The following is a 12,791-nucleotide window of genomic DNA, read 5'->3' on the forward strand; positions in this document are numbered from 1 at the left end:
CTGTAATCTATAACTCTTTCAAGTAAACAAATAAATCTTAACAAAAAAAATTAAAAAGCCGTCTTGGAAAAACTGGCCTGGCACCTGACTTACTTGGTTTCCAGACTTACAGGCTAGTACAGGTAGTTGTGTCTTGGAAAGTTTGGGAATCTTAGGATATTTGGAGGACCTAGATTTTCACCCAAATTATGAGTTCTGCTATCAAGTTCTTGGCTTGGCTACCAAGCCTCAAGAGACTTTTAAAGTCCGGGTGGGCTGGTGTTGTGGTGTAGTGGGTTAACCCACCGCCTGCAACACCAGCATTCCATATGGATGCCGGTTTGAGTCTCAGTTCCCTGCTAATGGCCTGGGAAAAGCAGTGGAAGATGCCTCAAGTGTTTGGGTCCCTGCCACCCACATGGGAGCTCTGGATAAACTTCCTGGCTCCTGGTTTTGGCTTGACTCAGCTCTAGCTGTTGCCTTATGGGGAGTAAGGCAGCAGATGAAGATTTCTTTTTCTCTCACACTCTTTCTCTCTCTTTTGGACAGGTAGAGTTAGACAGTGAGAGAGAGAGACAGAGAGAAAGGTCTTCCTTCCAAATGGCCCCTACAGCTGGTGTGCTGCGGGCGGCGCACTGCGCAGATCCGAAGCCAGGAGCCAGGTGCCTCCTCCTGGTCTCCCATGTGGGTGCAGGGCCCAAGCACTTGGGCCATCATCCACTGCCCTCCCAGGCCACAGCAGAGAGCTGGACTGGAAGAGGAGAAACCGGGACAGAATCTGGCGCCCCAACCGGGACTAGAACCCGGGGTGCCGGCCGCTGCAGGTGCAGGATTAGCCTAGTGAGCTGCGGCGCTGGCTGACACTCTGTTTCAAATAAGTAAATCTTTAAAAAGAAAAGTCTGGGGTTTGCGCTGTGGTATAATAGGTTAAGCCGCAGTCTGGGATGCTGGCATCCTACATGGGCACCAGTTTGAGTCCTGACTGCTCCACTTTGGATCCAGCTCCTTGCCAATGCACTTGGGAAAGCACCGGAGGATGGTCTAAGTGCCTGGGCCCCTGCATCTACGTGGGAGCAGGAGCAGGAGAAGCTCCTGGCTCCTGGCTTTGGTAAGGCCCAGCCCCAGCTGTTGTGGCTGTTTGGGGAATGAACCAGAGGATGGAAGACCTCTCTCTCTCTGTCTCTCTTTCTCTTCCTCTTTCTATTTGTAGTGCTGCATTTCAAATAAATAAAATAAATCTTTAACAAAAAAAAAAGAAAGAAAGAAAAGTCCAATCTGACATTCTTTATTAAAAGCATGAGCAAAGCAAATCTGAAAATACCTATATGGTCAATTACCACTCTTACTGCAGCTATGTAAATTATCAGGCCAAATTCAATAAGACTAAATTTACTGCATAAACAAGAATAACCTTTAATTATCCTTGATAAAAAAAATGGGAAAACTATGGAAATTGACCCTATGTTTCATTGGAAAGCTATATAACATCCTGGTGAGTTATCAGATCCTAGTCTTACTCATTGTCCTTGAAGTTATATTATTTACCAGTAAATTGGACTATATCCCTCCATCTTACACATATTGTCAGTCTTTACTGATTCCTCAATTCTTCTAGCTTCCTTCAATATATGACCACAACCCTCAAAATTAATGTTTTTCATTTTCTCCCTCTCTCATGACTTGAAATCATTGCGAACTAAACTCTGCCTGCCCAGATTCTTATTAGGACCCGGTGATCTTGTAGCTGCTCTTTGCCCCCACAATTTGTAAAAGCCCTGCACACCGAGGTAAGACAGTTTGCTATCAACTTCAAAGAGGTCATTACAACAATAAATCACATCTGGCCCAATCTTTGTGCCTAAAACTGCTGCTACATTGACTCTTGGAAAGTAAACTGGAGCTTCTGCATCTGCGACACTCCGTCCTAGGATACTGATGGACATGGTACTAAGTCCTCACCACAAACTGCAAATGGGAAGCCTATTGGATTGCCACAGCCATCCTCCTCCCACCATCTAAAGATACATAGGGCTCGATGTCCAGAAATCTTCTCTTCTGGACTCAAAAACTGAGTTGATAATCTGTTCTAACCACGCATCACTGTGTTTCTATAGAAATGCCTCTCAAAAATACCCGATTACTCCCACAATGCAGCAAATTTCGTGTTCTATCAAGTCTCAGCACACAACTCAGTTGGTTGTTAGCAAACAAAAAAAGGCAAACAAATGAGAAGCAGACTTAGATTGTTCATAGGAATATGGATACTGTCTTCATTCCCCTGACGAAAGGAGCTGACCAAGCCTCTCCATGACCAAATGCCTACTAGATTCCTCTGAAACCTCTTCTCAACCAGACTTATGAAGACTACAGACTCAACACAAATGATTTTACTCCTCATCCCCAACTCTTGCACATTAAAGACTTGAACACACACTAACAGAGTTTCTAACAGTTTAAGGCTATATCCCAAGAATGACCCCAGCTCCCCCTAAACGCACCTACCTGAGAAAGCTCAAGTCAGCCAAAACAATTAATTCACTGTTTATTCCAACCAACACCAGTCATAGGCCCCTATCCACCCTGTCTTAGAGTACAGATTAAAAAGAGTTTACCACTCTAATCCTTTCTCTGTCCCTTAGAGATGCATATGGATTTCTTACAGCTCAGGAGTGTCCTTCTCAAAGACCTGAAAGTCATTCCTTTAAAATGTAATGATCAGAAAGGATGGGGCCCCAGGATCCCAGCTTCTGTGGGAGAATGGACTCCTACTGTGTGCAACTGCCCCCTAATAGGCTCAGCTGGCCTAATCAGTTTTTATGCTGAACTAGCCTTTGTCATTTCAACTGGCTAGACACTTTTGAGACCTGGCTCACCATCTCTCTCCACCATTCTTACCTTCACCATGCCCTTACCTATGTACAAACACATTGCGTTCATCTCATGTTGAACATGCTTCCCTATTACAATAGTAGATTACTGGCTAAGATTTACCCTGACAACTTTAACTACTGTCTGGCTTTGTTTATCTTTGACATCACAAAGGGCAGAATTAAAATGGCATGTGATTTTCTTTTATTTTGGGAAAATAGCTTCACTGGGGTCTCTGATCTTTTGGTGACTTTACCTGATTAAATAAGGAATTTCCTTCTGTGTTTCTTCTGAGATTTCAAATGATTTGGATTTGCTGGTTTTGTTCTTAAAACACTGCTTGTTCAGTTCACTTCAGGAGTGGAAAAAAATTCACTGTCAAGTGAATATTTTCCATTGATTATTTGGATCAATGGAATGAACAAAAACTAATGAGAGTAATGAGAGTTTCTTGTTTTAATTCTAGTATGAGATGAAATGCAATGGAAGTAGCATCCAAACTATAGATAATGGAATTTTTCTACTTCATATTTTTATGTGATCTTATAAATAATTGGTGTCATTATTATGTCATGTTCTGCATTGGTTACGCTTTGTGAAAAATATTAAATCATTCACCAATAAATTAATCATTTAAAAATCCCAGACTTGTATTTACTTTCATGAATGGATAATTCAACATATCTGAAAAAATTTTAGTAGATGTTCTCTGCATGTCCATAGCCCTCTTTGACGCTGCTCTGCAAAGGTATTTTAAAGTACCAGGTAGTAATTGGATCCAAGTTCTTCAAACATTAAGGGGAAAGGAAGAACTATGTAGTATAAATTTTTTCTTATCTGAGGTCAGGTTTATGAATGTATCAAGGAAAGGTACCAAACAGATCAGGACAGTAAATGGCATCATTTCTTCCCTGGCTCAGAGTTAGCAAGACCCAAGTCTACACTGTGGCTGGGATATGTTATGGACCCTTTCCAAGTATCATTTTGCTCAAAATGAGACAACGAATAGTACCACTTCTTACTCATAGGACTGTTGCAAAGATAAAATGAGGTACTATATAATAAAGCACTTCACATGTGTAGAAAGCATGAATGAATCTTGTAAATTCTTGCCTCGGAAGACTTATTTCTGATCTTTGGATGGCCTGCCTGCCCACCCGCAATGGATACCAGCAGAGCTTCCACGGAGCCTCTCCCCACCCTGTGTATCTTCAAGATGCGATGGAACAGGAACTGAGGAGTATCCCCACCTGGCATGCATTCAAAATTCCACAACATGCTTTCTTTCATGAATTTGGAATTCATCTGAGGAGATTTATCAAGCATGTGAAAGGGAAATGTATACTTAAATGAGCTAGAGAACACGATGAAAAAGAAACGAAGCCAAGCAGTGACTTAAAACATGTCAGAGTCTGGTCTATTTTTTCCATCAACATGTGCTATTGTCATTAATGGGAATTTCTCACATACTCAGTAAGGGAACAGGCAAAAGTGTATTTTGTTATAGCTTTAAGGTTTATCCAAACATCTAAGGGATGTGGTAAACCATACATTTTCTTCAAACCATAATCATCTTTGTAAAATCAAGTGCTTGTGACCTGAAACATCTCTGCCTTTGAAATTTCACTGCAGGTCCTTGAAATTTTCCCCCTAATAATGAGGCAATTTTATGATATTCACTTTATCATTTGCAATTGGAAAACATCTCTGCAACTAGAATCTGTCAAAGCCACTTACATTTTCTTGTGGGTCACATCATTAGTCCAGATGATAAAGGATAGATTCTGGCCAATCAGCCAGGGTCCAGCCTATTGCCTGTTATTGTAAATAAAGTTTTGTTGGATCACAGCCAAGCTAAGTTGTGTAAATTATATCTATGGCTGTTTTTATGCTACAACAGCGGACTTGAGTAGCTGCAACAGAGACTGTAAGGCCAGCAAAACCTGATGTATTTACTGTCTGGCCCTTTATAGAAGTTTGCCAGCCTCTGCTCTAGATCATTCCCTTGTCTAGAAGGAATGAAATGGACTTAAATAATAGATGCATTTCATATTCCCAGAAAGAATATTTAAATATTCCATGTTACAAAATCAGACTCTTTCCTGATTGGCGCAGAAACAATGAGTGGGAGATAAAATTGCAAACCGTGAGTTAGGAGTTATTAGTTAATTAATTTCACATAATGCTACTGTGGGAAATACTGGAGTCAGAATGTGAACAGAACAAATAAGCCTATGCTCCTGCCTAGTGTAAAGTTGGATGATGGAGACAAGCAGTGATCATCTCATTCATTCATTCATTGTGTGTCTCTTGCCAGGAAATATTTTTTTAAATGTGTATTTATTTGAAATATAGAGAAAAAGAGACAGACATATATGGACAGACAGACCTGTCTGCTGATTTACTTCCCAAATGCCTATAACAGCTGGGGCTGAGCCAGCCTGAAGCCAGAAGGGAGGAACTCAATCTGGATCTCCCACATGGATGGCAGGACCCAAGTACTTGAGCCATCACTTTGCTGCCTCACAGGCTGTACATTAGCAGGATGCTTAAATTGGTAGTGGAATTGAGACTGAAACCCAGCTACTCCAATATGGGATGTGGGTGTCTCGTGTGTGTGTCTTAACTGCTGTGACAAATGTCCACCTGAGGAAATTTATTAGATACTGAGTATACACCAGTTAAATACACAAACTATGCAATTCTAATGGAGGAGAGAAATAACTAATAAATATAAACATATTTATATTCATATAACAGGAATTGGCAGCAGTGCTGTGAAAATATTAGTTATACCACATTAAATTGACATTTTTATCATTAAAAAATAGCTGAATGTTGGCAATTTCCTATGGCCATCCTATCAGGAGATAAGCTAGACGGTGACTGGTGACTTTTGGATGACTTTAAACTGAGGGATTGGAGAAGGCCTCATTGAGGAGATGATATATGAGCTAAGACTTGAATGACTTGCAAATGGTTAAGGGAAGATTTCCAGGAAGGAAGAGGGAGCGGCTAACACAAATAAAGACCCAACAAACTTGGCTGTGGTTTTGAGGGAGGGAGAGAAAGACCAGTATGCCAGCAGCATAGGTTGTGAGAAAATAAGGAGCAGACATGGCTGGAGAGGCAACAAGGTTTAGATCATATGGGGTCTGGTAGAATAGCATGAGGATACTGGCTTTCATTCTAAGAGTAAAGGATTTTAAGCAGAAAAGTCCCGTGATCTGATTTATGACTTCTGAAATGTTTGTATTCCTCCTGTGTGCAAAACAGACGTTAAGAGTGCAAAAGTTGGAACAGGGAGACTAATTGAGAAGTAGAATGATGTTCTGAGCAAAGGGAGATGTTAGCAACAGAAGGCAGAGAAAAGTGGAGAGAGTCCATAGGTGTTTAGGAGTTAAATAAAGAGGAATTGGCCATAGTTTGCATATAAAGTAAGAGGATGCCTAGCTTTCCAATCGGAGTATCTGGCTGGATAGTGGTATGACTCACAAGCCCTCTTAGAACCAACAGAGAGTGGAAGAGAGCAGCATAGAGTGTTTGCAGCCTGTTGAGCTTGAGACATCATTAAGGTATACAATCAGCTCTGTGGATAAGTCTGGGAGCTCTGAAGAGAGGTCTGAGCTGAGCCACCTTAAATCATGACAAGAGACATGAGAACAGAAGTGAAAACAGTGGACAGATCCCTCATACTAGAAGAGAGAGTTAGAACAGAAGGGGGGGGGTGGTGACAACAGCTTATACCACAGAGATCTATGACTTCATCACATCACTTCATGTCCTGGCTCAACTCCCTCTCTCTGAGCAGAAGAATTACCAGATCTGGAATGTTTTAAAGCCTCCCTTGAAGGTGATGCAGGGGCTGGATAGGGACAAAAGAGAGGCCAGGTATTCAGCTCTCCTCTTCCTGTGGACATTTTTCCCACAGGTTATATCAATGAGCATGAAATAATCAATGAGCATGAAATATATCAATGAGCATGATCGCTTCTCGGCCTTTTGGCTAAGACAAGTGTATATCAATGAGCATGAAATCCTGTACTAATCATAATATCAGGGTTTTTTTTTTTGCTTTATTCTTTTACTCATTGATATACTACATATTTGTTCCTCCTTCTGTGTACTAAGAACACTTTTTCTTGATTCAGCTTATTTGGATTCTCTTCTTTGAATGAAACTGTAGTGTCTGTACTTTCCCAGTGGTCAAAAGGGGAATCTTAATGTTGAAAATTGTTGGCTTGTCTTCTGGTGCAAATTAGGTTTCTTCCACATCCCTGGAGGTTGACAGCAATTAAAACATAACCAAGAGCACTATTTCCACTTTAGGTTTTCCCCGTGACCTGAAGATGTACCCTGCAAACAGATTTTTTTTCTTTTTTTTTTTAAGATTTCACTTATTTACTTGAAAGGCAGAATTACAGAGGAAGAGGCAGAGAGAGGGAGAGAGATCTTCCATCCACTGGTTCACTCCTCAGATGGCAGCAATGGCCATCTGGACTTGGGCCATCTTCCACTGCTTTCCCAGGCCATAGCAGAGAGCTGGATTGGAAGTGGAGTAGCCGGGACTTGAATCGGTGCCCATATGGGATGACAGCACTGTAGGCGGTGGCTTTACCTGCTACACCACAGCACCAGCCCCATAAACAGATATCTTGAACACTAAATTGTGGTGTAAGCAGATTTGAAAATCAGCTGTACTTATGTACTTTTCAGGAGCCAGCAGGTTTGGCGGAACTCTAGACCACATTCTTGGGCCAAACACCTGAAAATATTCCAGGTTATAAGGGTATGCAAGCCTTTCCACCTTTTAATATGCTTTATATATCAAATATTCTTCTGTTAACCAGACAAGAGCACTTACCACTGTTTTTCTTTACTGGAATAGGATCTCTCATCCCATTTCTCTGGATTTCTAAAGCATTTGATTGACATAACTTGTATCACAGACAACGCTGTAAAGCATTAGGGCACATATCTCATTTTCCTGCATGATTACCCATTTATAAGCTGGTTGCATATCTTTGCTTCTCCCGAATATTACAGACAGAGACTTAAGGTTGGTGTGTGAACATTTCAGTAGATCAAAATTTGCCAAAAGGATGCCTCATTGTAAAAAAATAAGGATTTAAAATGCAATTCAGAGGCAAGCATCCCTACCTACCCACTAACATTCACATTCCTTATCTAAGAGCCTGGGTTCAGGTCCTAGTTCCAGCTCTGGATTCCAGCTTCCTGCTATTGTAGACCTTGGGAGGTGCTAGGTAATGACTCAAGTAGCTGGGACCCTGTCCTCCATGTGGGAGACCCATACTGTAGTCCTCATTCTAGGCTCCTGGCTTCAGGTTAGTTCAAAATGCCTTGGACATTTGCAGGCATTTTGAGACTGAACCAACAGATAGGAGCTGTCTGTCTGCCTACCTATCGATTTGTCTTCCATCTCTGCCTCTCAAATTAAAAAAAAAAAAGTCATAAATGCTATCCCTTTGTTATTTCATGCTTGAGGGAAGGATTATATGCGGTTAAAAAGCTGATGGAATAAGCTTGCCAGGAAGAGGTGTGGACAGAATGAACTTGGTGTAGCCAAAGTAGTCCATGTAAAAATGTATGTTTATCTTTCTCAGCTCTTGCCAGTCCAAATTTGTAACGCTTTATTTTAACCATAAATAAACTTCATTTATATTGGGGCCACCTTTACGGGAAAGGTAACATTATCACAAGTTTTGAAATGAGTTAAGACAGGCTCATTATCTAAAGAGGCCTCGGAGGGTTGCTTTTTTAAAATTTGTGACTGTAGTCACACACATTCTTAGAGTTAGTGCCTGCCTTATCCACTTGTGCAATAATGTTGAGTTAATCACTGGAATTTAAAAAAAAAAAAACTCTTAAGAGATATTTCAGTTTAACAAACAGGTTAGCAATCCAGTTAAAAGAAAGGGAGACTGAAGTTTATTCTAATACTATACACAAGGATATACACACAAGTATTTTACCATTTCTCAATAAAAATAAAGTTTAAACATGCAAATAGAAAAAAATCTACTGAAAGACTCATAAAAGTGTTTGGAACTTTTCATGTAGAAATCCTGGGAATTATTTAGTGGAAGTAAAACACTATACACACAAAGATGTTCTTTCAGTTGTTAATATAAAATCAAGGACTGGGAGCAATCTAAATTTAGTAAACAACATAGTTAACATAAAGTGCTTTTAGCTATTAAAAATGGCTATAAAAGGAAGGCATAAACATGGAAATATGCTTAATATGTTAACTGGAAGAAGAGCATATTCTATAATTGCATATATTACATGATCTGTCACATGCATATGTGAAAAGTTCTAGAAAGATGCAATTATTTTAAAAAGAAAATAATGGATATTGGATTATTTTTTCATTTCTATAATGTTCTTACAAATAATAAATTCAAACAAACACTGGGGCTGAATTCATGAAAAGGAAATAAGGAATTAATTAACTAATAATTGAGAAATGTCATAAAAAAAAGAGATCCTAGGATCAGACACTCCTACTCATTTACATTCTTTCTTTGGGTTCTGTTCTAAATCTTGTGGGACCACGCTTTGGGGTAGTTATTTGGAAAACATAACACTGTGTAGACTCTCTTTTAACAAAAATCCTGCCGTTTAACATCTCTGTATTTTAAAAATTGTCTAAGAATGCTTTCAGTAGGAAATCCCACTTGGAGTGAAGTAAAGCGACCCACTCGAGGGTGCACGAACCTACCCATTTTCAGCTCCTGGGTTCTAATTTTTCGGCGCCTCTGAGAGATGAAGAGGTCAGAGTTCACCGTTTAAAGGAGCATTCAGCGGAGGGTGTCATTTCAATTGTACATGCTCGTTTTCTTAAGGTCACTGGACTTCTCCCGCTCAGAGCTGACGGTGCGGGCCGGCAGCAGAGGTCATGGGAGGAAAGCCTCTGCCCCCCTCACCCCGCCGCCTCCTTTCTCAAAAAGTTCACTTTTCTATCTGAAGTCCCACAAAGTTGGCCACATTCCGTCTCAAGTGTCCCCCTGAAACCCACGAAATTATGAGGAGGAGCGGGCGCTCTGAGCCCTCGGCCACGGGTGGGTTGGGGTCAGTCAGGGGGGACCCTCAGGAGGAGGAAGGCAGTGACCCCGGGACCCCGGGAAGTGCACACGCGCGCGCGCACGCCTGTCTACAGCCGCTCCAGGGAGCTTCCACGTCAAAGCCGCCGGCCCCCGCGGCCACCTGCGCCCACCCGGGGCATCGCGGCCGGCGTCCCGCACTGCCGCCCAGGGCTGCGGGGCCGGAGCCCGGCGGCGTGCGCAGAGAAAGCAGAGCAGGCCTACCTTAACACTTTCCAGTCTTTGAGGGGATCCAAGTCTGAGATTAAGGAGACCATGGTCTAGAGAGCGGGCTCAGGGCGGGTCCTCCGAGGGAGAGGAGGAGGAGGAGGAGGGGGCCGGGGCGGCCGGGGACGCCGAGGCGGCTGGGCGGCGGCGCGGGCCGGGCGGGAGGGCGCCCCGCGCGGCTCTCGCTCCTCCCGGGAGCGCTGAGCGCGGGCCCTGGCTTCCCGCCACCCCCACCCCGGGCCTCGCGCGCCGGCGCTTTTCCCGCGGTCTCCTCAGCACCTTCCCGAGCCCTCGGATCACGGTTGACCTTTTTGTGTAGCCCACTTTATTCCGAGCACAGCGCTCGGCTAAATCTCTCTTTATTAACACCGTCCTCCTCGGCTTTCAGTGGGAACAAACACAGCCCCAGCCCGAAGCCTGCAGAGTTTGCCCGCAATCATTGACAGAGGACTGCGCGGGGCTGCGCGCCTCGCCTCCTTGGGGGTCTTCCCCCTGCCCCGCAGACCCGGCTTTCCCAGCCCTGTCCGAAGACCCGCTCTGCTGCCGGCTTCCTTGTTTTACGTTTCATTTAGTTATTTTTTTCCTCGTGGCTTAGGTTCTGGGACTCTGACATCAGCCTCTGAGCTTCCCTCAGAGGCTGTAGCTATATTACTGCTAGGCGTTGTTTTTTTTTTTTAAAATAAGTTGGAGCCGGGCTGCTAAGGAGCTTGAATTTACTGTGTGTTTTCGGGTAGATTTCTTTTTCTTCCTCCCTTCTTCCCTTCCTTCCTTCCTTCCCTCTTCCTTCCTTCCCCCTTCCTTCCTTCCTCTCTCTCTTCTTCTTCTTCTTTTTTTTTTTTTTTGCTACAGTGCTTCCTCGTTTCTATTTTTTTTTCTGCTCTGTTCCAATCTTTCCCCCTCCCCTGCCTTTCTTTCTTGCCTTCTTTATTTTTCTCTTCCCCTGGCTTCCTCTCTTTGTGTCCTCTCTTGTGTTTTAAGATAGTGCGAAAGGAGAAGTGTGGAAATCCCTCTAAACACTGAGAGAAAAGGGTGTGCTTTGTCCTTTATGTAAAATCAAACATCCTTTTGGAAACCATCTGAAACTTTGCAGAACACATGTTAAAAACCACCCGGGGCAGTGTTGTTTGCCCAGAGTGTCCCTCCTTGTCTTCTTATTCATCCCATGGGTTTTTTGGTGCCTGTGTGGATTTCTTATTTTTCAATAATCATTGTCTCTTAAACCTGGGCCTCTTTTTACTGGAGAGTTCTGGAACCAGCAAAGTTCCCTGCAGCCAAAGTTCTTCCTTGTGTCGCCCCAGGGCGGTGGAATCAGGGGATCTTAAACGTTCTAACCCAGCGTCCACACCGTGTCACGCAGATGATCAACATTTTGGCCATAGCTGCATGAGTCATGACCTTTACTGGATAATCTTTCTTTAATATCAAATTTCTCTTTTTCTTACGCTTCTTTTTAAAAATAAAATATTATTGTTATAAATAGAAAACGAGCTTCCCTGGTCTTTGGTAGACGGCACCTTAAGCGAACAACTACGTAGACAACTTAAGCCAACAAATATGTAGACACACAGAACAGCTGAAAGCTCTTGGCGGCGGGTTTCAGGAGTCAGAGGCTATTAAAGATCAGCCACACCTGTACCAGCCAGAGACCTTCCCCCAGAAGGAATGGTAAAGATTCAAAGAGAACAGGGTGTGTTCAGTGTTCTTCACGGTCCTCACTACCTGAGGTCTTCAGCCATGAGGAAGGTCCCACTTTTCTTGCCTTTTGTAGGAACCCACAATGAAAGAGATTCTCTGTTCTTTCCTGGGTGTCTCCAGAAAAGAAACAACTTTTAGAAGCGTGCTGTTGAGGTTTCTGTTTTAATCAGAAGGTTCTGGTTATTCCCTATGCTTCTCACAGCATTTTACCTTTTTTTTTTTTTTTTAAAGATTTATTTATTTATTTGCAAGGCAGAGCTACAAAGAGGAAGAGATAGAGAGAGTTCTTCCATTTGCTGTTTCATTCCCCAGATGGCCACAATGGCCAGAGCCCGAGTCGAAACCAGGAGCCAGGAGCTTCCCCCAGAGTCTCCCACGCAGGTGCAGGGGCCCAAGGACCTGGACTTTTCTCTGCTGCTTTCCCAGGCCACAGCAGAGTTGGATGGGAAGTGGAGCAGCTGGGACTCAAACCAGTATCCAAAAGGGATGCCAACACTGCAGGCGGCAGCTTTACTCACTACACCACAGCACTGGCCCCTTTCATAGTATTTTAAAGCCGTTCCCTTTTGCCCTCTTCTCCATGGATCCCAGGGATCTTAAAGTAGGCAGAAAACCCTGTTTAGACTTGTTTCCTCTTTTACAGTCTTACTTACTTTCCTTAATGGCTGCGAACGACCCTCTTCAGAAGTGCAACCATCTTAAGGCTTAAAATAAAAGAGAATTCCTTACCTTGTACAAAAATCATTGGCTCTCTGGGCTTTATGCTTCTTCCTGGGCTGTATTTGTTGTTCCAGTGTGAATTTTGGGCCATAGCACAATCACATGTAAACATTTACATAACACTTTTAATCCCCAAGTACTTCACCAAATATGGGTGATGATAATAGCTTTTATATTGGGTGTACCTCCAAAAGG

The 12,791-nt window shown here is 42.9% G+C and overlaps 1 protein-coding gene across 6 annotated transcripts in view; it reads right to left on the reverse strand.

Moving 5' to 3' along the window:
• Positions 1-10,324, reverse strand: part of CELF2 (CUGBP Elav-like family member 2) — a 599,463-nt gene extending 589,139 nt beyond the window's left edge. For 2 of the 6 annotated variants that reach the window (XM_062210933.1, XM_062210920.1), the window contains exon 1: positions 10,179-10,322. In XM_062210933.1, coding sequence (XP_062066917.1) covers positions 10,179-10,231 — 53 coding nt within the window. In that variant the 5' untranslated portion in view covers positions 10,232-10,322. Of the gene's footprint in view, positions 1-10,178 lie in introns of all 6 variants that reach the window. The other 4 variants (XM_062210923.1, XM_062210921.1, XM_062210930.1 and 1 more) reach the window with 3 other exon arrangements.
• Positions 10,325-12,791: the final 2,467 nt, after the last annotated feature.

Source organism: Lepus europaeus, chromosome 14 (genome assembly GCF_033115175.1).
Source record: "Lepus europaeus isolate LE1 chromosome 14, mLepTim1.pri, whole genome shotgun sequence".
Classification (NCBI taxonomy): Eukaryota; Metazoa; Chordata; class Mammalia; order Lagomorpha; family Leporidae; genus Lepus; species Lepus europaeus.